This window comes from Amblyomma maculatum, chromosome 2 (genome assembly GCF_055883805.1).
Source record: "Amblyomma maculatum isolate TAMU_Amacu chromosome 2, ASM5588380v1, whole genome shotgun sequence".
Lineage (NCBI taxonomy): Eukaryota > Metazoa > Arthropoda > Arachnida > Ixodida > Ixodidae > Amblyomma > Amblyomma maculatum.
The window spans coordinates 16,154,452-16,180,965 of record NC_139345.1 but is presented as its reverse complement, the minus strand read 5'-3'; the positions used below and the strand labels follow the sequence as shown (position 1 = coordinate 16,180,965).

The following is a 26,514-nucleotide window of genomic DNA, read 5'->3' as shown; positions in this document are numbered from 1 at the left end:
GGAAAGGAGCTGGTTTTGATCAGAGCGCAAAGCACAGAGGCAGTGCAGAAAACACACAAACTCAGAGCTCACGTTACATGTCGTCGATGCTCAAGAATGCGGGTCTCCGGCCGGCGGGAAGGCGACGCTGTTGCCGGCGTAAAAATTTCCACGGTGTTCTTATTCATTTAGCGCGAACAAGCCAAATAACAAAAAAAAAAACCGATTTCTCCTGTCACTAAACTCCAAAAAGCAAGACTGAAGTTTAACGTGTCTCCTTTCTATCCTTCATTAGTTATGCTCCCCGCAATGTTTGTGTTGATGAAGCAAGAAAAAAAAAAAGGGGGAAAAGAAGGGGTTGGGGGGGAGGGGGGAGGATCATAAAGCCAGATGATGCACCCTTGTCGAAACATGTATGCTGCAGTCCCCAGTTGGGTCCCCCGGCTCAACGTGGCCCGCCGAGACTGGACAGGCCTGCGTTCGATTTCCATTCATTCATGTCCCCCACAGGTCGACATTGCGTGCCGCGCCGTGCTTGTGGCCAATCATGTCGATCTATTCTTTGCTGCCCAGCATACGTGACATCTAGCGTTCTATTTATAAACATCAGCATTTGGCGCGCGTCATTGGCATTTCGATCCGGAACTAGCCGGCTCGTTCTGCATAAAAAAAGATTATAAACAGAGGGCTCGATTCTTTTTTCTGAAATACGGAGGCCTGCGTCCATATTAGCGAGAAAATGTCGAATGTATTAGGCGTGGCTGGCCTAAAAGAGCAGTCCTTATTTATTAAAAGAATATAGCACGTTACTGACTCCGGCCTCGTACGCTCTGGCGGACTACAAAAAAAGAGGGGGGGGGGGGGGGGCTCATTGGATGGCTGCCGCATAGTAGTGAGAGACGGCTCACAAAGGACCAATGGAATCGTCAACTACGAATGTGATGATATCCTTTCGGATTTCGGCTTAGGCGCAGTGAACCTCCTTAAGGCCCTAGGATATAGAGACACCAGAGGTGGGGGGAATGTGCAAGCTACTAAAAAGCGATTAGAAGATTAGTGGTTGAAAGGCAGAAGATGACATGAGATTAAGAATAGAAATAAAACTTTAATAACTGAATCGACAAAATATTCGACTGCTTTATAACATTCAGGACACATACAAAACAATGTAAAAAGCTGAGCATGATTGAAACTGCCATCACACCGTTTCAGACGGGACGGTCTTATATTCAATTCCTCCATGCGATGATAGCTGCGATGGTATTGCCATTTCACAGTTTCTGCGATAAAGAATGTGAGAGTAATTTACCCACATGTTGTTCACTGCTATACAACTGCTATCACAATAACGCATAACCCAACGGAGGATCTCTAGACTTCTACTACAACTCTCCGGCTGTAATTTGGACGTACTTTGGACGTACTTCTCTTTCTACGCAGTGATCATCCTTCTATTTTGATTGAAAGATCCTGGCGGATGTTTTCCGCGTGTTCGCTGACTACGACTGCTACACCGACGCAAACCCCGGGCGTTTAACAGGTGTGACTGCAAAATAACCGTCGCTGTAAAGGCGAGCAGTACAAGGTGGATAGATGAGATTAGGAAAACTGCCTGAAATGAAAAGGCGGCTTACGCAGGACAAAGAGAATCGGAAACCACTAGGAAGGGTCGTTTGTTCCGCAAGACATGTAACGAGAATTATGCCAATAATTAATATGTTTTATAATAATTATACTGGTCGAGATATGATCTGAAGCCTATATTATTTCAAGATTATTCTCTCCCATTCCCGCATCGCCGCAGGGAAGACAGTCAGTGATGACGTCCGAGCGGCGTCGACGGACAATTATTTGTTCAAAAGTGGTTTTCGCAAAGTGTTTAGATTTACAGAATAAAACTCAGAGTAAATCGGTTCCTTTGAGGTGGGTGATTGAACGAGGAATAGGGCTTTATACGCAAAGTGTTCTATGGCTTTATAACAATGAATTTTGTACTTGTGCAGAAATTGGCGACAATTATGTAATATTTCAGGGTGAGAGCCGCTTCGTTTCGAAAAGAATTTTTTTTTTTTTTTTTCAATGCTAGAGTGCATATTCCAGTCACCGTGACAAAACTTGGAAGCTCCAATGGAAACAACGACCCCGCTACATAAATCTAGACCGAGCTGTAGAATATTTTTTTTTTTCTTAGAAGGCGCTTTCATAATGAGAAGCGTCGACAGGAGAACAAAGGTTGATATATTGCGACATGTCTTCGCTCGCGACACTTTTATCAACCCTTCTCTTGGGCAGAAAATTGCAGCCCCGAAACCAGCGGTATATACACCGAAAACATGAAAGAGAAAGACTATGAACTAGGACAAACCCGCCGCCTCCTTCGTAGTGCTTCTCAACATCATTTAACCGGTCCGAAGGTACTTTCATTAAACTTGGCACAAGTTGTCTATAATGTGACCTGTACAATTATCACATAGTCATGCGCTATGGCCACCCCCACTGTCAGGTATGATAGGACGGCGGAACCATATGTCGATTAAATCGAGATCACTCATGCTCACATTCAGATAACGATCGAAGTTGGGAGTCAGATGCGAGTTCTGAGTCTGCGTTCAAGTCCCACCTCCCTTCCTTCCCTTACAGCGTGGTTGAGGTGTCCACAGAAAGAAGTTTGACATGATACTGCGCCTCTCCTTCCTGTGAACCAAGTAATATTATTATTATTACCCGTTCAGACCATGATCCTAGTTGAGTCGGGACCCACGTTCGGATCATTATCTGAGTTTTGACTGAGCTCATACTCGCATTCGCATAGCAATCTAAATTGCGAGTCTGGGCTGAGATGATTCTCCATCCCCTGCATGGTATTCACTCAGGCATCGGGGGCCTAAAGGGATATCCATGTAGGCAGTAGTGGGCCTCGATGAAGCATTGCGTTACGAGCTGGGAACTTATAAGACGGGCGATTCAACGCCGCTTCTTTACGTCGACCGTTTGTAGTAGCCAAAGAAACGGTCTCCCCTTCACCGCGAATCCTGTGTCACCGTATCACCTCTCGTCCTAGTTTATTTACCTGCCGGGTCCTAGTTTAAATAATAAAGAGGCCTAGCTTGGCGGAGATTACACGCCGGAAATTTGCCAAATCCTGTCTGGTTGTTTAACATCCAGATAGATGAGAGGAAAAATGATAAATGTAAAGCTTGCAAAGCGAGGGGGACCCTCGACCATATACTTTGGGAATGCCCTAAGTCTCCGGTCGCTAGGGACAACATTACATGAAGAGAAGCCTGGGTGATCTTGCTGCGAAGCGACGTCTCCGCTGATGAGCTAAGAGCCGCCCGCCTGGCGGCTGAGGCCGCGAATAACCAATACATATTCGCCAAACTTTAGTTGCGGAGGTTCCAGCCCCCGTTTCTCAGGCCTGCGTGCCAGGAGCGGGGTGTAAAGGGCCTCTTAAATCGGTGGAAAATAAAGTTTTAACCACTCAATCAATTTCGTAAAATTTCAGGCAGGCGAGGCGTGGTCGCCCCGCGTTAGGAAGGAAGCGCCACCCGCATGAATGCCGCTTAAACGGTTGTGAGTCTTTTTCAGCATAACATTTATGACGGTAAAAATGTTACATTTCGTGGAAGATCAGTGGTGCGTGTATATTTTAGTTCCCGCTTCTCTGCTCCCCTAGCTAAAATTGGAGCGGATCAGAGCACTTTCAGGTCTGTCTCCAGGTCGAGAAGGTGTCTCCTACCGAGCACCCTTGTAGGAGTAGGACCACTATGGCATAACATCCAGAACCCGCTAGCTACGTTCATCTTCCTTTTTTTTTTTTTTTTTTACCTACCACACAATAACTGAATTAAAACCGAAATACGCATAGAAATGCGTCAATGCTACACAGTAGGAATGCATAAAAATATTCTCCAAAACGATTTTCATGATTTGACTCTTGACTCCTATAATAAGTATACAATAACGAACCCCCCCGTTGTCTTGCTTTAGCCTCATCGGTAGATACCGGTTATCTTTTTTTCGAAGCCGAATTGTCACGCATAGTAACTTCCTTCCCAATTTGCAGCTAATAGGCGACCCCTTCTTCGATGACTCCTTCACAGGCGGCTTCGGAAAGCGTAAAACTCAAGTTGAGGAGATGCATGCTATAAGCGGCACCCGATGCAACAACTTGGAAACGCAAAGTCGGGTATTGGCGACATGAGAGTATATGCGAATGTCACTGACTGCTCGGACATGCTGTCACGTAAGTGTATTTATTATATGTCTAACTTTATAGCATCGACTTTGCCGTATGCTTCACGCATGCTACTTCCTACAAACTGTAAAACTGTAATAATATTGTTACGTGGTGACAAGCAAAGAGACGGCACAACATGGCGACAGGACGAACGATGATTTTAATGGTTGGCTTAGCGCGAGGGCTCCTTTCGCGCCACTGCAGATCTTCTTCTTCGTAACAATATGCTTAAACATTCAACACGAGGGAATAACGCTGCAATATTTGCCTGCCTGTAAATAATTTCAAGCGCTATAATTCAGAAGGTTCAAGAAAATGTCCCTTTCTGACCAACTACTTAACCTTTCATTTTTTACGAATGCGCCATATGCTTGCCTCAAGAGAACGCAACGTAGAGGTGACGTTGCATATTTAGGAAAAGAAAACAAAGATATAAAACTCGTATAGCAATCTCGGCATGCAACAGCCCTTGTAACGTTCATGACGATGAGATGGCTACAAAAACTACACTCGTAATGTGACGAGTCAGTCAATCCCAAACGTTTCGAACGGTGGATGTTCCACAGATGAAGGAATCGTAGAAAGAGGGGGGGGGGGGGGAGGAAGAGCGGCGAAGCATAACAAGATCAAAAAGTGTAGTAATTAAACAAGTGTGTGCCCTGATTGACACTGTGAGGGCACGACACAAAGGTCGCAACGAAGTAATTTATGGCGGAAACAGGTAGCCCCAAAAGCCCGAGGCGCCAAGAAACGACGATCCGGCGGCGCTGCGCTGGCGCTTGACGAGAAGAGCGTGCACGTCGTCGATAATCTTGACGTAGCGCTCCGGCGGACGCGACCGGAAGCTGCCGTCTTCTAGCTCGAGGTTGTAGAGCGCCATGCACGGGGTCCGGTCGCGCATCAAGGTAGCGTTCAGCAGTGGCGCTATCTTGTTCTCGACCCCTTGTATGACCTCGAAACTGAAGAAGCGGTCACCGTCCTGTCCGTACGCGACGCCCGCCATCTCATCCACACGAACGCTGGGATGCTTGGATACCTGCGCCAGCAATATTTATCGCGGGGACAATGCTTTTAGAGGGCCATGGGTTCGCCCTCCGGGCCCTTGTTGATGCCCAATTTTATACGAAGGCTTTGACGAAATAGCCGAATCGGCTGTGTTCACAACATCAGCAGGCGACCTTGGAGTTCATGGTGGTACTGCTAGCGCCAGAAGTTGTATGGGGACCGCCTCAATTTCGACACTCCCCTTAGCAAGCTGCGCTCACTGGCAGACCGCAGCGACAGCGACGTGCGCCGCTGACGCAATATGGATGGACGGAGACAAATGGAATTTATTGTAGCAATTAATTTTTTCTCGTTTGAGCCAGGACAACAAAAAGTTCGTGTGCACCGCAACACGCGTAGCGTCCTGCATACGATCGACGAAAAATATATTTTGACAGCTTGTACTATAAAAGCTTCTGCATTCTGGCGTTGCTCTCCAAATCAATCAATGAATTAATCAATCTAGTCTCGCTTCGGCGAAATGACCATTATGAGACAACGGCTGAAGAGAGGAACAACGCTGCATACTAAATTATAAGCTACCAGACCTCATGGAACGGCTAGTGACTTGCAGAGTGTATACCACCGAGGGCACTTGAGTGAAGCTTTCAAGCCTCTTGCCTGCATTTTCGCCTTACTTCAAACTAGGTATCTCACAGCGTAATCATCTGTTGAGCTACGCCAGCTATATTACTTGCAATTACTCAGTGATGGCTGCTGTAGCAAATGATTGCCAGCTTTACCTTTGTTTCAATTCTCGCTCGTTAAAGGTTTGAAATCTTCTTCAGATTATTTCTATTACATAGGGCCTGCAGTGCACAATAGGCAGGATTGCATTCACTTAAAGTAACAGCTGCATGTTTCAGGGATCTTAGCCGCAAGTTTTCACGCGTACCTTGCTGACTTCCTCCACGGACCACGAAGTGCACGGCGCTCCAAGCTGCACGTCTTTTCCGCTCGTGTTGAAGACAAGGGCACCGACTAACAAGGAAAAGCATCCCGCTAGCCCGCTTCCGGCCACGTGCTTCAATTCTGGGTGTTGAGCCAGAATCTTGACGGCGCCACTGAGGGAAAGCTGCTGCTGCTGTTGTTGCTGCTCAGAGCCTTGTGTTCCATACTCTGGTATCGAGGACAGGGCCGTGCGACAGAGACCGTTTACCAGCGGTGGCACGTGTGTCTCCAGCACCAGCATCGACAGTGGTGTCACCGCCTTGTCTAAGACCCCCGGCGGAAATAGTTGTAAGGCGTTATCGTCGCGAAGGCCCTGGAAGTGCACGCCGAGAGCGAGGAACATGCCGGGGTTGCATTCGTACATGAGCCTCATGGCAGCGGCGACTCTCGTTAGCTGCTCGGGCCGGATACTGACTTCGAAGAGTGCCAAGCCGTGCATGCGCCTCTGCATGAGACTGGCGTTGAGGCGCCGCGCCAGGCCCGGCTCAAGAGTGCCTGTCAGCGTCTTCCAGGCGAACGACGGCAACAGTCGCGTGAACGTCATAGTGGAGGCTTGGCGGAGGAAGAATTTCCAGCTCCAGGACTGGCTTCCATGAGCCACGAAGTTGTCAGCCTCAGCGTCGTACACTGCGTGCGTGAATACGATATAGTGGCAGACGCCGTCGACGGGGTACGCTCTCCTGAGGGCGACGCCAGCGCCCACCGTACACACGAGCGTGGTGTGCCTCTGGGGTCGCACTGCGACAGTGATGCCCAGTTCACGGACGCTTCGCAGCGCTTGCGAGTACAGGACGCTGTCCACGATCCGCGGTGCGTACATCACGGCCAAGAGGAGCGATGCTAGGGCAACCGTAGCGCAGATGAACACCGCGAAGAACAGAGCAGCAAGCAGGAGCCGCGAACCTACAAAGCGGAGATGACCCTTGCCTCTCGCGACACTGACTGTAGCCGAGGCTGGCCGCAAAATCAGCCTCCGAACACCACTGGCTGCAACGTTCCGAAGTGTGACGTCTGGCCTCATCGCGGCGGGTCCCTACTTCTTCTAATCGCAATCGGAGAGGCGTGCGCACGTGCAGAATAAATTAGCTGGGCACCATGGCGCGCTGTCCTCGTGCCAAGCAGAAAAGGCGACGACGTCATCGGTGCTTGTAATAAATTCAACGTTAGGCTTCCCCCTGTATTACTATCATTTGGTGCAAAATCCGAAGTATTCATTTTAGGTCCAATATGAGGGATATTCCGCGATAGAGCTGGTAGACTGAATTGCTAAATATTTTAAATTTCTTCGAGATGCTCTTTTGCCACGAAATATTGTTGGCTATTTTACATTGAATATTCTTACCCTCTCGCGTTGAAGACAAAGGCATAGATGCGTTGTAGGAAGAAGGAAAAGAAAATGCACGGACCTGCTACTGGCTCTGTAGCTGAGCCGCCATGCAAATTGTTTTTACTGGAATCAAATCGTTTGCCTTGCTAAATATTCAACCATCACTTGTTCTACAATTGCAGCGTCAATCTTCCGTGTGTGTTACCACTTTTCATTTTATATTTCACTTATTTCCCGTTTTGTTTCCTTTCCTCTACCCCTCAAATGAATTTTGTTTTATGCAAGTATACTTCAAAAATTTTCTTTGCTACCCAATTCTTGGCCGATCCCCATCTGTGGGTATGTGCCATAAGTTATTTGGAAAACAACAACCTCCGCTGCCTCGTGCAGACAGAAGAGAGATTGATTTATAGGAAGGGAAAAGAGCGGCAACTGTCTCACTTGTTTTCTGTGGACACCTCAACCGCGCCGTAAGAGAAGGGAGGAAGGTGGGAGTGAAAGTGGAAAGAGAGAAAGGAGATCCGTAGCGGAGGACTACGGAGTAATTTCGACCACCTGGGGATCTTTAACATGCGCTGACATCTCACAGTACACGGACGTCACTTCGTTTCGCCTTTCACTACTTTAGTCGCTAAACTCCCCCGTAATTATTATTATTATTATTACTATCGATTGCACCAAAGAAGCTTTTTTTTTAATTTATTGCTGGCTTGGCGAGAAACACTGTAGATCAAATGGCAAAAACGCATAAACAGAAACTATGTGGTGCGTTCGTTTAAAAACGCTTCAGGTTTGCAAGCTCGTCTCTCGCAACAATCCATATTTAAAGCCCATCATTCCGGTCGCTTCTGTGGCACAGTTTTTACTGCGCCACAGAAGCGACGGGAATGGCGGGCTTTAAATGTGTTCTTATTCGTTTTGACGACATTTTTGCTGTTTGAGGCCAGGCTCAGAGGACCCTACCGTTGAGCGAACGGAATCACGTGGCACCGACTCTCGGTGAGAAGCATCCCGCTACCGGCCACGTGCTTCAATTCCGGGTGTCACGCATGTTACGTGACATGGACAACTGTCCCTGACTCTCGGCGATCTCCAAAGCCGACGTAATGGTGCTTATTAGTTGAATTGCTAAATCTTTCAAATTTCTTTGAGATCTTCTTTTGCTACGAAATATTTTTGTGATTTTACATTGAATGTACTCTGTCATTTTTCGTCAATACATTTTGCAAAATTCTCGCTTGACACTATTATTTTTGTCGTAATCGCCTGTGGAAATTTCCATGTATATGCCACTAAATCTTGGCTTGGCCCATCCCCCCATGTGGGTGTGTGCCATGTTTCAAAAGGCCAAGAAGAAGAGTTCAACGTCTGAAGGGCTCCATCCCCATCATACTAAATTTCAACAATACCGCTAAGTTCACCAGATATCCTTACCTCGAACACGTCGTAATCAACGACACTAGTCCTAAAAATTGACGTAAAACATTCTAGGGGCCACTTTGCGCCGTGGTCCGAAGCTCTCCACTAGAGCACCTCTTTCTCTCTTTTTCACTTCCCTCTCCCTCATTTTAAGCCTAAAGCCTTTAATGCCTCATCATTGTCGACAAAAGGTTAGTAGAGGTGTTACTCTTTTGAGAGCAAGAGGTAAAAAAAAAAATTAAAGAGCACTGCAGAATCTATATTGGAGTAATACGAAAGCACGGATGCTGCTGTTGGTTGCTTCTGGTTGCTTCTAGTAGATTTGCCCATTTTTGTCTTTGGTACTTTTAAATTGCGCGCCAATCCCTTCCTATGCCCTTTTTTCGGCTCTACTTCTGGTTGCGTGACGCCACATCCTTGACGTCATATCCACTATGGCATCTGTTTCTCTCTTTCCGCTTTCACTCCTACTTCTTCCCTTCCCTTAAGGCACTGTTCAGGTGTCCGATCATATAACAAATACCATACCGACGAACACGCAACATACGTGGATGCGGCAAGGCAAGATGCAACAACCTATGTGGCCTGTGCTACCACATCGCAATCTATCCAATCTATCCTTATCTCCGGCGCCACGGGGAAGGTTAAAGGTGGTTGTTTATGAACCTACGGGGCTGGGACGGTAGGTCAACGCCGCTTGCGGCGGGGGCTAGCCAGCCACCAAATTTTTATCTGTTGTAGGCCGTCATTGCACCCGCCACTGCTTCGGTGGTGAACGACGGCTGTTGTTGCTGAGCGCGTCTTTCTCTCCGTCTTCCTTTTCTTCTCTGTTTTCTGTCTGCACGAGACAACGGAGCTGGCTCAGCTACAGAGCCAGTAGCGGGCCCGTGCATTTTCTTTTCCTTTTTCCTACAGACAACAACAACAACACGCCGCCACGGTGCGCGCCTCCTCCCCCACCGCAGCGGAAGAAACAGCGATAGCGCTGGCCATCGCTGACCCGCGTACGCGTACAGTCCTCAGTGACTCAAAAAGAGCAATTCTAAATTTCTCGACAGGCTACATCTGCCTTCCTGCTGCACGCATCCTGCGCGGCTAAGAATTGAATGTGTCTGTAATCTGCGGAGCAGGGTGCCTTGTGCTCGGTCGAGGTCGGGGTGGGGAGGCGGAAAAAGGCGTCGCGTCTCTTTCTGAAAATTGGTAATTTCGGCGAAAATCTTGGGGGGGGGGGGGGGGGGGGGGGGGCTTCAGCGAGTGCGTCTGGATGCGTGAGACCGACTGCCCGGATTGTTAGTCCTCGGGCAAGTTGGTCAGCCCCATCGTTTCCAGAGTTGCCCTCGTGGGCGGGTATCCAGACTAGGTTAATTTTGTGTCAGGAGTTGGTTGGTTGGTTGTACAACTTTTAATTCCCGTTTCCGATTGAATTAAAAGTTGTACAACCAACCAACTAACTCCCGACACAAAATTAACCTAGTCCCGGATTGTGAAACGCTCTTCATAATTCCCCTTACGCCTGCGTGCGGACCCTCCGGTGGCTGCCGCGCCATATTCGGCGGAAATAAATGTTCTTCTTCCTCCACCTCCCCTTGTCTGAAGAACATTTATTTCCGAGGAGGAGAAAGAAGAACATTTACTTCCTCCTCCTCCCCTTGTCTACCGCGAGTGACAGATACTGCGCCTTCCCTTTCCTGTTAACGAATTATAGAACGCCGGTGAACTTTGATGCATTTAATGAAATGCTGGTTGTGTTCGAAAAGAGGCGCGCGACGTACCGTCACGACAGGCCATGACGTCACCAGGCGATTCATGCATAAACGAAGCTGACCCCGCCGGGCGTCCGATCCAGGCGTCCGTGCGGCACCTTTGATTTGCCGCTTCCTTAAAACGCCGCACCACACAACAAACAGGAGCAGACCCAGATGTCTAGGAGGCGTTAGTAGAGCAGGCATTGGTGGCGATTGAAATTGATTTACAAGATAGAAAAGGCGCTGTATTCTTCACAGTTCTCCGCGGACACATGTACCACATCGTAAAGGCAAAAAATAAAAAAAACTGATTTATTTACAGGAAGGGAAAGGCGCGGTAACTGTCTCACTTGTTTTCTGTGGACACCGCAACCGCGCCGTAAGGGAAGGGAGGAAGGTGGGAGCGAAAGAAGAGAGGGAGATAGAGGTGCCGTAGTGGAGAGCTACGATCCACCGCGCTATAATGGCTTTCGCCTCATCGCACTTCAATGGTCCAAAGTGCGTAATTAAGGTGTCCGTGGAGAATTATAACAGATACTGCGCCTTTTCTTTCCTGTAAACCAATTTGAAACGCCGCTGTTGCCGGCTGTACTGTTTCTATATGGTGTGCGGTGAGGCGTTCGAGAAAGCGCCAAATGTAAGGCGCCGCACGGACGCCTGTATCTTGCTCGGCGGGATCAGCTTCGTATAAGCGTGAATTGCCTGGTGACGTCTCACTACTCGTGATGTAATCACCAGATGTGACATCATTAGGACGTCGCTTCAGGTTATAGACGTCCTGTCAAGACGTCGCGGTCGATGATGTCACCATGTGATGACGTCAAAGTCACACACATTTCATCACTCACATAATTATTTTCTTCAAGGTACAACATACTACACCACTCATGACGTCATCATCAATTTCAAGGTATGACAAGGTACGCCTCAAAATGTCTGACGTTTTTTGTGTCTGTGTGTAAACCCTTGTGCAAAAATGGAGGGACCATGCGTTTTGACAAAACTGCACGTCAGCTTCTTTCTGATGGTGAAGCGGTTATTTCTAAGTTATGCATTAGGTAGCCTCACTAATATGTTTGCCATCTTGGTGAAGCAAATTATTCAAGCGCATGTTTTTATACGTAAAAATAATTCGAGCGGTTCGCGTGGTCTCTCCACTTTTGCACAGGGGTGCACGTGCTATATGCTCAGCAGTAGACCAAGAAACTTTACTTCAAGTTCGAAGTTCTTGAATTCATCGCATTGCTTCACTTTGGTTACGTGATCTGGAAAACTGTCCTTGACACTCGGTGACCTCCAAAGCCAACGTAATGGAGCCTATTTGTAACGCAGGGTCCAAGCTGGACATTGCAGTCTCCCAGTCCAAAGTTGTATTTAGGAGGAGCTCCGGGCAAGTTTTTAGCCTTGGGAAGTCGCCCAGTAGGATTCTTTTTTATTTTTAGCAGTCAGGTCAAGTTCACCCGCCGCCGGGCTGAAAGAATCTCGGGTATACTAGCTGAGGAAGCCCCGTCCTTTTAATGAGTGGAGTCCGGCGATAAAGTGTTGAATGCTTTTTTTTTTATTATTTTGAAGACCAGGTCTTTGAATCTTGCGACTACCAAAGTTTCCAGCTGAGATTTTAAAGTAGTTAAATATAATACTTGCAACGGTGTCACTGATATCCCATACAAATTATGATTGCCTTGGCCTCTGTAGGAACATTTGTCTTTGAAAATGCCTCACTCGAAGAGTATTACGCGCAATCAGTATGGACTGTCTCCTGTACATTCGGGTAGTGATTGTGTAAGGGGCTCTTGCCCCCGGTTTTCTTCTGCCTTCATGGTTCTCTAGTTGCACGTACTTAGAGACTGGGTTTTTAGGTTTTTAGGCTTTATCATGAGTGGATCCGATTCAGATCTCTAATCCTTCCAACGTGTGACTTTCGAATTCAGGTTTGGACAGCCTCTGGGGCTTGGATAATCTGTGCGCTTCCGTTAGATCCTCAAGAGCGCTGTGAATACCTAATTCGTGATTTTCGTTAGCTGCGTAGTAAACAATTTTATTGGAGAAAAAAATAATAAAATAGCACGTTCAGTTCAAGGTGTATCATCCTGACAGGTGTCAAGAGATGCATAACTTTCTCTATTCAGAAGCCATAGAGTGGTGACACCAGTAATGCTTTTCATAATAATCAGAGTAATTGTCACAATAGCAACGTTGCAGAACGATTGAGTAGCGCTCTCACTTACAGCTAGTTAAGAAGCTGTCATAGCGAAGTGTAATTAGCCTGCATAAACTTTTCATGCAACACGCATATCATATAGGTAAGTCGGAGCCAGCGACTTGTATTACTGCCCATTGTTGGTTACCTTCGGCCCGTTCTGCTGGAAGTCATTCCTGCATTTCCGACGACTTCACATGCCGCGTTGACAGCCCTCGCGCAGAGGGCGTTGGCCGCTGTACGTGCGAGGCAGAAAAAGGCTGGGCAGAGGGGGAGGCAAAGAAGCGCCACAGAAGCGGCGACCGCTGTCGCGAGGGCCTGCCTCGCTGAGCACAAATTAATAAAGCGAACACGACGACGCACTTCTCGACTGCTCGTCGGACGTGACGACAGCGCGGAGAGAAGCCGCAGCTCTTTGCGCCGTCCGCGAACGGCGGAAAAGCCCACATTTGCGCACCTATGAAGTAGGGGCCCGGATGCGAGGGCGAGCGCACGCGTTTAAGCGCCCGGGCATTCACTCCTCGTTGGGCAATGCTGCGGCGTATGCCAGCGAACGTGTGGCTTAAGCCGCAACGACAGTGGGGGGCTACCTAATAGTAGCCACATGTGGATTCAAAACGACAACACATAAACAATAGTTGTTAGAGCTACGAACAGGCCGTAGCTGCACATTGCGAAAAAAATAACAATAAATAAAATATAGGGAAGGTAAAAGCAGGGCTTTCGCGTAGGATTTTCGTTTTTAATTCTGCCGAGCACTTTTCGCGTTACAGAACGTCTACGCCGTTTAAAAGATCATTTTAGTGATAATGCCAAGTGTGGAAAACGAAGACAAAGCGAGATTAGAGCGGGAAATTGAAGAATTTGAAGTGGGTTGCGCAATAAATAATTTAAATTTTATTAAATCACCAGGGTCTTGTGGTATATGTGCTGCGCTTTATAAAACGTTCAAAGCAGACTTGGTACCCCTGTTAGGAGCAATGTTAAACGAGACTCATCAATTAAGTGACTTGCCCGCATCGTGTGCGCCATCCCACTGAAAACTGACAAAACGGAAAAACTCTGGCAGGTATAATCCTGAAGGCCAATTGCCTCGACTAATGTAGAATTACAAAATTACAGGAAATTGCTCGCATCTAGGATCGAAAATATAATACACCAGATAGTTGGGACACACCAAACATGCGTTATAATGGGATGATATATTGTTCGCAATATTCACAAGGCAAGATGTGTACTCTAGGGTGCTGACGTCCGCGCTCGTTGCGGTCCGCGTTACGGTAGTGGAGGATTCCGGAAGTTTCGACCACCTGGGGACCTTTAACGTGCACTGACATCGCACAGCACAAGGGCTCCTTGCTTTTCGCCTCCATTGAAAAGCTGCCGTTGAGGCCAGGATTCGATCCCGTATCCTTGGGGACAGTATTCGAGTGCCGTAACCACTGCGCCACCCCGGCGGGACACAAAATCTTTGAAGTTTGCTAAACTGTATTTGGGGTTCTGGCACGGAGGGCAGCCATCTACCCCAGGTGGCTTTGTAAATGTTTCACGATAACAACGCCGGCAAAATATCTTGGTGTAGGTTTAAAGTACTGCAGTGGCTTTGAGCTTATCTTGTGTAAACGTGTAAAATAAACACAAGGAAAACTGGGCAAATGGAAAAGAGCATATCAGTCAACAGATGTTTGGTTTGGGCTAGTTGGTAGCAGTTTCTTGCAGACATAGCGCAAAAAAGACGGGGACAACTAGCACAGATGTAGAAAGGACAGCGCCTGTCCTGTCTACATCTGTGCTAGTTGTCCTCGTCTTTTTTGCGCTATGTCTTCAAGATATCAGTCAAGGTTTGTCAGAACAACTGTATGCGACCTTTTCCTAATACGATATGGTATGGTATACACTTCAAGTGCTTCATTGTTCGCATTTGCAGTTGAAGAAACTCTATCGCAATTTAGCGGCTTGCACTGCCGGACAAACCTATTCAGGTGTGCCAAAGTTGTAAACTTGGGTTACAATATTTGTTTTTGCGACAAACTATGAAAAGATTACGAATACATATTTTTCTTGTTCTTGGAGGAATTAAATATCCCTTTCTTACGCCATGCGCCAAATGAACCATGTGCCATGCCAGCTTTTGTCATAAGAACCCATCTGATCACTGCATACCTTTATAGTCTTCTTTATGAAATTGTCTATGCTATGCTTCTAATCACGAAATTTTCAAACATTTAATTGAGCAATTCTAAAGAAAAAATACTGTGTAGGAACTTTTGTGACACCTCTTCTGAAGCCTATGTACAGAGCCTTGTGCTCTGGTGGCTGAGAATGTTTTAAAGAAAGGAAAACCTGCATGTGCTGGCGGGAATGAAAACATCGTTTTTAAGCTTTACATGGGTACATTAGGCTAGAAGTCATTTCAAAAGAAAAAAGGTGTTTTTTTTTTTTTTAGCATTAGATGCTTTTAGCTTTTGTCGGCCACCTTGAAGTGATGAAGAACGAGAGCCGTTATCCGAGCACCTAAACGGGAACATCCGGGAATCAAGAGATATAACGAGATCTAAAGAGATGAGCTCTCCGCCCTCGTACAGAGCCATCACCTAGAAGATGGTGCATCCCAAACGAGTTGAAAAACCACTGTTTCCAATTTCTTCTCATTTATCGTAGCGATATTGCTCAAACTGCGCATTTAAAATACGCTGAGTTTGAACTTGTGATTTCTAAAATAACGCTTTGGAAAAGGCAGGTACATGTCACCGTACACTTTATTACCATCCGTCGTCTGTCAGGCGCTTTTGAGAGAGAGAGAGACACTCCAAGAGGGGCGCTCCAGGGCGATAGCTGTGCTTTGCGGAACAACGCTTTCCGCGCCGTCCGCAAGGATGACGCCAAGGTCCCATGTCAGTAACCATTTCAAGTTCATACCTACTCACGATTACGGGAGAGGCAGTAACATTTACCAAAGGGGTTGAACTTAATATGAAAGTGACCAGAATTGGCAGATCGTGTTTTTTTTTCCTTTAATTGCTAGGTGTGAACCTATTGTTGGATACAAAGCCTAATAAAGATTTGTCGGTAAACTCGTTTCTGATTAGATTCTTGCCGACTGAGGACAATGACGGAATATCTTTAAAGACAATCATGCGTGTAGGCGTTCCCAGCATATGGTGCTCAAAAATGAATGGGTACCTTTGTAACCCAGACAGGCAGCTGGCGCGATTTCACTTTTGAGAGTGTGTATTCAAGTTCATTGGAATGTGAGCTAAAGCACAAACATATGTTTCTGAATGATTGCCAGAGATAGAACCTTTGACGTAGCTCAAAGAATTTCAGACTGACAATGCTTAACCGATACGTTTTGTATATGTCGTTGGTGATCTTCGTTGTGTTCTGCATTGTCTACTTTTAGGTTCTGCATTTTCAAAGGTCGGCAGTAAGGAAAAGAACACGATAATAAAAAATTTAAAAAATACACAGTAATTGATTATCGAATTAGTCTTCGATACATCTACATTGCTTGTATGTACGACATCATGTCAGATAGTTTAAATACAAGGGAATGGAATACATCAGTAAATTCAACAAGGTATAAGTCAAAAAACAGCAATAAAGGAAAAATTAAGTAAAAATATAAAGTGACTGGTGGAAAAACAAGTGCGCACTGTATTATAAGACAAGAAATTAATATAAATTTCAGAGATTAAGGCTCTCAATTGAATTTACAATACTAGACGCAGCCATCATTTCATTACGGAGCTCGTTCCAACAGTTAATCGTGTTTGGAAAATATGAATACGTAAACACATTAGTACGGCACTGATAGCCTCTAATTTTTAGCTTGGTCTCTTCTAGATAAGACCTAATGAAGCTCCTTATTAAAAGAAATTTTGTCAATGCCAGTTCCATTTTCATATGTATTGAGAAGGGATATCAGTCTTGAAATAGCGCAGTGGCCAAATATGCAGTGGCCAGCAAAGCTGAACTCTGCCGAGGCCTAGATTCGAAACCTGCTGGTGGCGAACTGTTTTTTTTTTCTTTTTGAGAACTTGCTCGAAAGGAGACTTCACAGCTACGTCAGTGAAGTCCGGGGATGCGGGTAGTAATGTTCCTAGATTTAAGAAGAAAGTGATCGCCTCCAGGTGGACACATTCTCGCACTTCCATTACTGGAGCTCACAATTGTTTTACTATCCCAATTTCTTTTTTCGCCCATGAAAAGGGGAACATAAAGAATTCATTAAAGGCTGAAGAAGAAACACCCTAACTCTACATCCCGTTTCAATACTTGCGTTTGATGAAGCTGTTCCGGTTTATAGCATCGAGCCAAATAATTTTATCAAGCATGACAGAAGGTGGTTTCACCGCATATGCACTGCTAATGCGGCAAAGCCATTTACGCTGGAAGGAGAATATGGGAGTTATGCTGTAAAATAAACAGCAAGATATCTAACCAGGCGCAAGGAATCAAGCGTCTGTACCTGCCCGCCGGGGTGGGGCAGTAGTTATGGTGCTAGACTACTGTGTCCAAGGATGCGGGATCTAATCCCGGCCGTGGCGGCCGCTTTTCGATTTCGATTATTTAACGTGCACTGACGCAGTACACAGGCGCCTCGCTTTTCGGCCCCAATAAAAAGTGGCTTCCGCGGCCGGGATTCAATCCTGCGTCATTGGGTTCACTAGTGCAGCACCTTAACATCTGAACCACTGCCGCCGTGCGGCTGTGTTCATTGAATGTCTGGAGAGGAAATGTTAACCAATCATACAAACACCCTGTAAAACAGCAATTACACCGTGCTAAAACAAGTGAGACAAACAAAAACAAATCCGTGCTTTGCACCACAATGGGTTTAACAAAGATAACCCTTGCCATTTTTTTTTCTTTTGCGGGTGTCGCGTATGAACATTCTCTCATAACAGTGTTTCCGAAAGCATTATTAAATTGGAAAGGAACAAATTGTTACTTTGCGGAACAATGCAGAAAAACCGGCATGGTCTACTCTTGGCGAAGCAAATTTATCGCTGATTTGCAGGTTACAGTTACCTTTCTATTTAAGAACAAGAAAGTTTTCTTTGTGTAAAAAGAAAAAAAAAAACATTCAACTTACACATGCGTTATAAAAACATAATTTGTTATAGCCGATGCTTTATCAGTTTACCACATATAGTCGTGCACATCGATGTTGTTTCAGGAAAAGTGATTCCGCCTTCCCCAGAAAACAAAGTGTGCACTTCATCAGGTTATCTCACCATGGTAGAGCAGTGATTAGGGCGGTCAACTGCTGTGCCCAAGGATGCGTGATCAAATCCCGGCCACGGCGGCCGCTTTTCGACGGAGACGAAAAGCAAGGCGCCCGTGTGCTATGCGATGTCAGTGCACGTTAAATAACTACAGGTGGTTGAAATTTCTGGAGCCCTCCACTACTAGGTCTCTCATAGCCTGAATCGATTTGGTACGTTAAACTTCGGGGATAAACCATACCAAACCAATCCAAACATCAGGTTCGATCGCTGTCACGCCCTTAAGCAAGAAATTCACCATATGAATTTATGTAAACAGGTTCGACTACTCGTATGTGGATAATTTAGGATACCTTAAACTATATAAGGGCATTGGGTATATTAGGAGACCTAAATTACTGGTGCGCATTTAACTTTTGTTTTCTAAGGTGCATAAAATTCACTTTGCAAACTAATATGCATAAAGCTTATACATCACAAACGCGAATTTGAAAACCAGAATCGCTGCACTGGAAGAATGAAAGTTGTAACTTCTTTATTCCGACAATAGACATCATATTAAAAAAGAAAGATAAACCAGCGCCCAACACGAGACGAAGAAAGAACACGGCATACGACGCGCTAATCTTTCTTCACCGCGTGTTCTGCGTTATTTGCCTTCCTTTAACATGATGTGCCAACTCTCACAATCGTCCTCTTTGACGGTAAGCAGCTCGTATCTGTGGGTTTGCTGCACTTCACCACTTGTGATCGAACTTGTTTCCCATGTTTCATGTACCCACTTGCACACTCGATTAAACTTCTAAATTATTTCAAAATTTCCCACAGCGTGACAGGAGAGAAATACACACACAAATATCCTTCGTTCAAATTTCTCGTCATTAAAAAGAACACGCTTGCCAACCTTGAACTTCCTGTAATTATATGCGCTGAGTACGTGTTCCAGTAAATGTGGCATCAGCCGTCATTCTTTTCCGTCCCTGCATTTCTAGTATTTCTTTTTCACTTCATAACGAAGGTAGCTAAAAGCAGACATGTGGAGCTCCCGGTTACGTGTTAGGGCGTTAAAGTGAGGCGCACTGCGTCACCTTCTGCTGGGACGAAGATTCCGGTCGCGGCCAATACGCCCCTTTGGAGGCCCACCCACTCACTGTTTCAAAATCAAGATCCAGAACGTTATTGATCTGGTCCACAGCGTATCGAAAGCCTCTCGCGACGATGACGAGAACTCGCCACTTTTTACCCCTGATTAGTTGAGACACAAAAAACTAGAAACACATTGCAAGCCAGCCATTATTGACCGCGTAATATACGTCATCGTTCACGTCTCGTAGAACTGGAACTAGCTGTCATTAACAGCCATTGATTCGTGAAAGCCCAGTGCGGGAAAAAATTATCTAATTACAACTCCAGACTCGCAGGAATATTTATTCCAATCACTGTTCAGGGATTATACCGGGCTAGCAAATGTGACACGTCAACACTCGCAGAAGGAACAAAACTGACGGAATTAATGGTACAACGTTTTAAAGAGGCGCAGCTTGAAGAATGCTTCTGTTTTTGTTGTTCCCTAAACAGTCACTAAAACTGCTATTTCCCATCTATTAGAAGTTGAGGCGTGTAACCAGCCTCTGACCGCCTCTTCGAGACGTAATTCCTCTCAGTTTCTTTTTTACCTACATATTATCCGTAGCCACTGATACTGTCACTACCATCGAAGTTAAATATGCTACAGCAAAGAGATGAATCCCAATGGCTTCTAATTATTGCTGTCATGTGTCACCCGTCAAAAGATTCTTCAGGCAAATTTTCCAGAAGTGCAATTTTATCTATTCTTAGACCACTGGAATAAAGTTTTTACCGATATTTTTTCCTGTATCCATACTGAATATGCTATTTGTTGTCACTTCTGTTCATTACATGCCTCGTACACTGCGTGTCCTTGTCCTTTCATTGTCAATGGTTTCACCACGCGTTGAACCCTATATCATAACGACGCGAATAACTGTAATGTTAGAAAGGACCGCACAATGAAGGTGTGGCCCTATTTCATTCTCTCCTGCACAGATGATGGCACCCTGAATGTTCACTTCTTGGTCCCAAATTACGCACTATCTAGTGGAAGACTATAGAAGCGAGTGGACAGTTCAATATGAACCCGTCTTGTTTTTTTTTTTTTTTTGCTATATTAACAAAGATAGACTTCAATGAGTGTTCATTACAGGGGTGCGAGCATGAGAGTATATGTATATGTGTATGTATATATATATATATATATATATATATATATATATATATATATATATATATATATATATATATATATATATATATATATATATATATATATATATATATATATATATATATATATATATATGAATTTCTAATGCGTTGCTCGAGCAAACAAAAAAATGGAACAAAAAGAAAGAGACAACGCCGCAAAATGCACCAAGCGTAAAACCACAAGCACTGAAACCAAAACGTATCAATGCACATGCTAATAATGGAACATCGGGAACATCCCAGAAACGCACCATCAAGTCGGCATGAATTGAAAATAAATAAATACATATATAAACACATAAATGTTTTCATGTTCCTCAAATACGAAGCGCAATAAGCATCTTAATGGCCAGCAGAACATTATCACGTCATTCTGATTCAGATTGAATCCATAGCGGAGGTACTGCATACACCAATCGCGTTTCAATAACTTGCCGCATCGGTGTTTGCTATCGGCTCAGGGGCTACTAACTGCCTTTACTGGCACTGACTTCCAGTGCGACAAGGATTATGAGAGCGCGATCGACGTGACAAAAGAAGCATTCAAGCGGCCCAATTGACTGCTCCGCATTATACTTTCATCCGTGATCTCATGCCAGACCCGAGATAACTTCTGAGGGACTCATTCCTTGTTGGAAGGTACCGAAACCGAATGACATACGAATGCAGATGAAGTGGTAATGTAGTACCTTCTTCGCGCGCCCACACGCGCGCGCGCGCGTTTGTGTGTGTGTGCGTGTGTGTGTGTGTGTGTGTGTGTGTGTGTGTGTGTGTGTGTGTGTGTGTGTGTGTGTGTGCGTGCGTGTGTGTGTGTGTGTGTGTGTGTGCGTGCGTGCGTGCGTGCGTGCGTGCGCAATTCCCGCTTGTTCCTGGCTATTGATGAGCCAACATGGCGCTCAGTCTCTTCCACGTGCTCCCAGTCTCAAACCTCCTCCTCTTCGTTTCGCTTGCAGATTAGTACAAATCTGCAACAACAGCCACGCTGGGCCCTTCACTTCTACTTAGGATGCACTTCAGGATCACTGAACTCGTTTATGAGTTTCCTATGCGTGGCCCCATTAGATGCGCTGCACGCGAAGCTTTCAGGTGCATTCATGTGCTCCAGGAAAGGAAGCTATGGGCTGCTAGTGTTCCAGGCGCGGCTTATCTCGTGCTTAACAATGCAAGAGAGGTGGCTGGTATGCGATTCGAATGCACTTTTATGGGCTGGTGTGTTTATTAGCTCTACCCTTACTGTTTGCAGCGCTGTTGGGTTTCGCAACGCTTGCCGAGCTCTTGTCCAGGGCGCCTACGCTGGCCTCTAGGGTAATAAAAAAAGCTGCACGCGGTTGGCCTCTTCGATCGTTTTTTCAATGAGCCCCGTATCTGTACTTGTGTTGCAGACAGCACAAGACTGTTACTCTGCCTGCCGCCAGTTGCACGTTTCCTTTTATTTTTTTAGGTTTCGTTCTATGCTACTCCCGTAGCTTGTTGAGATGCTCCATGTATGCGCCGGCGTTGTCAGAGGGGACGCACTTGTCCGAAATGTCTGGCTGCACATGCTGCCACTAAGAACAGAGTAGTCTGCAACTATAATAGTGCGTCTGAAAATCATCAATGCATGCAGTATGAGAAGATTGTGTTTTCCGCTGTCGTTGGCGCTCCTGTTATCGCTCCACATGAGAAATGTCTTGAATTTACATCGGCTTTAAATACCTTTTACTGCAAAACACTGTACCCTTCGGGTTAGGCTTACACTGTTGCATGTCAATCGTTTATTGGTTGCGGAGTTGTCTTTAAACTTGCTTATACACAGTTTTAAGTGCTAAACTGCGTACTCATTGAAAAAACAAGATTTTGTTGGCCGTTTTTAATTATCCTTTGTGCCTCGTGACCATTTCTCCGCACACATTTTGTTCCCGCGGTGACCTCATTTACACATCCTGTTCTGGGATGTTCCATATGGTGTACAAATAAATCTGCATTTTTTTAAATCGATATTTATTGCCTTTCGAAACAGAAATCTCTTTTTGAGGTCCTTCTTCCCCTGCAGCCACTAAGGCAAAAAAAAAGTGACGTTTCTTAATATTTTCTGTGGCTCCGTGAAAATTCCCTTTTCAACAAACTTTTCCCTAAAATTCCTTAAATAAGAAAAAATTCCCAGAATTTAATATCAGTGCTAATATTTTCCCCGCTAGTTCACGGCTTTTTGAAGGCAATGTAGGAAGGCTGATATAGCTTTCTGTTTATGTAGTGTCCTTCTTTTATCCTACTGGAAGGCGGCCAACCGGAACGCTTTTCCAGAGTAGCCATATTTCGGCTACACCCCTCCTTCTCCATTTTCTTGATTGCTGTCTCTCGCCTGTGTAGTCTTGCACAATTGCCTTCGATGCAAAATGTCAGTGCGAGGGGGGCCTGACATCGAAACAATCCCCCTAGCTACACGCCTGATTCTCATTACACCAAATCCGACTTGTTTTGAAATTTACTGGGCACAAATGAGAACCATTGCCATTTCGACTTCCAATAGCAAAAAAAGGATATATAATTTATCCTGCAGTCGAATAGCAAGCCAAACGTGAAGAATCTATAGATATTGCAGCTGAGACGGCTTCTGCTGTGCTCAGATACTATGTAAGATAAGCAGGAATCTGGAAAAAAAATATGTATATATATAAAAAAACCTCACCCATGCCACTAAAAAACGCTAGGCTGTGCAGGCATCGTTTTCTCCCTCGTTACGATTCCTTAGCAGTTTCTGCGTTGTTCAATAAACTCCACGTTTGACGCTTATGACAGCCGAGCTTGTTAGCGTGTGCGGGTTTTCATGGGCACGCGAGCAGAGTGGCGATTCGTTCGCTTGCTCTCCTTGCAGATCCTCGTTCACGTAAATGAACTTTACTCCTCGCCTAATTACTAACTCTCCAATTCGTTTCTCCAATATATCGCACATACCCTTCAGAGTACAGTCGTATGTTAAAGGCTATACCCAATATATAAAGACCAACTTAACCAAGCTGTACCAAATGTTTGCCGGGTTTCGAAATAGTATGTCTTGGGAGGCTGATTCTGATATCACCCTCCCTGCTGAAAAGAAAGAAGACCCGAGATCCTGCCAAATTGACCATGTAGTGTAGTAACATGATGTCAGGCAACCTTTCGACCAATGAGTGCTCGGTCATGCCAGCAGCAAACTACCTCCCCCCGGAGCTATCTATGTCCGTAGTCTTTCGCTCACAAAGGCCAACGCCAGATTTTCCGGAGACCGGGGCATTTACAGCTGTCGCTCTAAAATAAGCCTTTTCCAAGAGTTTACGATAAATTTACCTCTCAGCTCACTCATTTGGTCAACTAAGCAGCGCATGTTTTCCTTCCTGATGATTGCTGAGGGCGCAATCTCGGATGGAGACGCTAGTGCTTTGCACGTAACCTGGCTGTCACCACCTCCTTAATTCCGAGCTTATTTCTCGGGAGATGAGTAAAAGTAGCTTTTGCAGCCCCCTTTCGAACATCGCGTACCCAGTATATATTCTTGTTGAATTACGTTTGCGAAGTTGTGCGGTTATATGCCTGATATTCCTGGAGAAAAGCCCATTGTCGCTGCATGAAAAGGCTGATTCGCTCCCCCCCCCCCCCCCCCCCCCACACACACACACATTAGAGTGGCGTTGACCGTCTCTGTGTACAAATTCACTATTGTTGGTTTTATGGTTTTATGTTGTCGTCATAGCTATGTAGTACCATTAGTAGTAATCAGTGTAGTGCGTCAGGGCCTTTGACCCAGCTAAACAGAGGAACTGTTCTCCGTTGAGGGAAACTTCTCTGAAATTATATGTCTTTACATCAGCACTAATTGATAGTCCGTAAGCATGCAACAAAATTTTCATATTTATACCGCGTGTATTTCAAGATGGACTCAGCTACAACATTTTCACACTTCGTTCGAGAAAGCAAGGCGGAAATCGCTTGTGTGTTTGTCCTTCGAGACTGTTACCTTCTGGTTCTCAGAGGTGCTGAAAAATCAGCAAATAGCGAAGTATAATTCGCCGTATTGTATCATCGTAGTGCAATGCATGTGGTTGCATAATATACAGTTAGAGGTCTTTTTTTTTCTTCTTTTCTTGAGTCACAACACCGCACAGGTAGAGCCCGTCTCCATCGTTCACCAGAGAATGTGCGTACCGAGTAAAATGACCAAGCACAGCCTTCACCGAGGATGGCCGGATATACTACAGCTTAACAAGAGCTCTGACCTACAGCATTAGCAGAGAAAGGCAACATCTTTACGATAAAAAAAAAGAGAGAGAAAGAAACGCTATCATTTCCAGCGGCAGTACCTGAACATGTAAAGCGCGCATGCGGCAGACTTCATTCTTCCTTGGCGGAGTCGCACAATCTGTCCTGGCTTCCGGTACCGCTCGCGCATAAATCTAGTCCCAAAGAAGTCCACATAGATTTAAATGGGCATTGCTGAAAGGATGGTACCTGTAATGCGAGCCGTCGAAAAAATTAAAATCCGGAGAAACTTCCAGGGTACTGAATTTTGGCCTCTAAACGTCCATACATAACTCACATTATGCTTGATATGTACCTAGCGCTGCAATTAGTTGCGCAAAAAGTTTTGCAGACCACGCAAACATGGCTGTGATAGTTATAACGACTGTTGGACGGTAGTTTTGATAGTGAGCACTGAGCCCCCAACATGCATACCGCAACGCCCTATCACGCCGGGACCATTAGCACTTTTAAAATTTTGAGGCGTCAGCCTTAATGTTTTCTGTCTCCTCTTGTGGGCGGCGCTCTAGTGCGCGCATTTTTTTCTCGCTCAGCCGTGTAAATTTCTTAGCCTATGCTTCTATTACCTCACTCATACACATTAGCGCGAAGTCCTAAGACCCAACTATGCAACGAAACCACCAGAGATAGATAAAACGTCGTGCTATACCCAGGTCATATACGAACATACATGCGTGGCCTAGATAAGTAGCGCGGCTGTACCTCAGGTTCCAATCCCCTCCTGCCAACTCGGCCATCTCATGTTATGTCTTGACGCCGCACAACTCATCCACCAATCATTTGCCAGCTTTGTCACCTGGCAACTACCTGCGTAATATTTCGCTCGCAACGCCGGCAATGCCGTCGTCGAGACCACTGGATTTTCACACACACACACACACACACACACACACACACACACACACACACACACACACACACACACACACACACACACACACACACACACACACACACACACACACACACACACACACACACACACACACACACACACACACACACACACACACACACACACACACACACACACACACACACACACACACACACACACACACACACACACACACACACACACACACACACACACACACACACACACACACACACACACACACACACACACACACACACACACACACACACACACACACACACACACACACACACACACACACACACACACACACACACACACACACACACACACACACACACACACACACACACACACACACACACACACACACACACACACACACACACACACACACACACACACACACACACACACACACACACACACACACACACACACACACACACACACACACACACACACACACACACACACACACACACACACACACACACACACACACACACACACACACACACACACACACACACACACACACACACACACACACACACACACACACACACACACACACACACACACACACACACACACACACACACACACACACACACACACACACACACACACACACACACACACACACACACACACACACACACACACACACACACACACACACACACACACACACACACACACACACACACACACACACACACACACACACACACACACACACACACACACACACACACACACACACACACACACACACACACACACACACACACACACACACACACACACACACACACACACACACACACACACACACACACACACACACACACACACACACACACACACACACACACACACACACACACACACACACACACACACACACACACACACACACACACACACACAC

At 45.8% G+C, this 26,514-nt stretch overlaps 1 protein-coding gene across 1 annotated transcript; it reads right to left on the bottom strand.

Moving 5' to 3' along the window:
* Nucleotides 1-2,707: 2,707 nt before the first annotated feature.
* Nucleotides 2,708-7,235, bottom strand: LOC146198033 (uncharacterized). Its single transcript, XM_084591837.1, has 3 exons — nucleotides 6,159-7,235; nucleotides 5,004-5,255; nucleotides 2,708-2,824 (listed from the first exon to the last, which is right to left on the bottom strand). The coding sequence occupies exons 1-3, from the start codon at nucleotides 7,233-7,235 to the stop codon at nucleotides 2,708-2,710; spliced, it is 1,446 nt and encodes a 481-aa protein (XP_084447963.1).
* Nucleotides 7,236-26,514: the final 19,279 nt, after the last annotated feature.

Excerpts from the sequence above, each read along its gene's own strand:
- LOC146198033 (XM_084591837.1), bottom strand. The coding sequence starts at position 7,235 with ATGAGGCCAGACGTCACACTTCGGAACGTTGCAGCCAGTGGTGTTCGG. Across the intron at positions 5,256-6,158 it reads CCGTGGAGGAAGTCAGCAAG|GTATCCAAGCATCCCAGCGT; the intron begins GTACGCGTGAAA and ends TTGCTGGCGCAG. Across the intron at positions 2,825-5,003 it reads ACGACGTGCACGCTCTTCTC|AATCATCTCAGCCCAGACTC; the intron begins GTCAAGCGCCAG and ends CAGGGGATGGAG.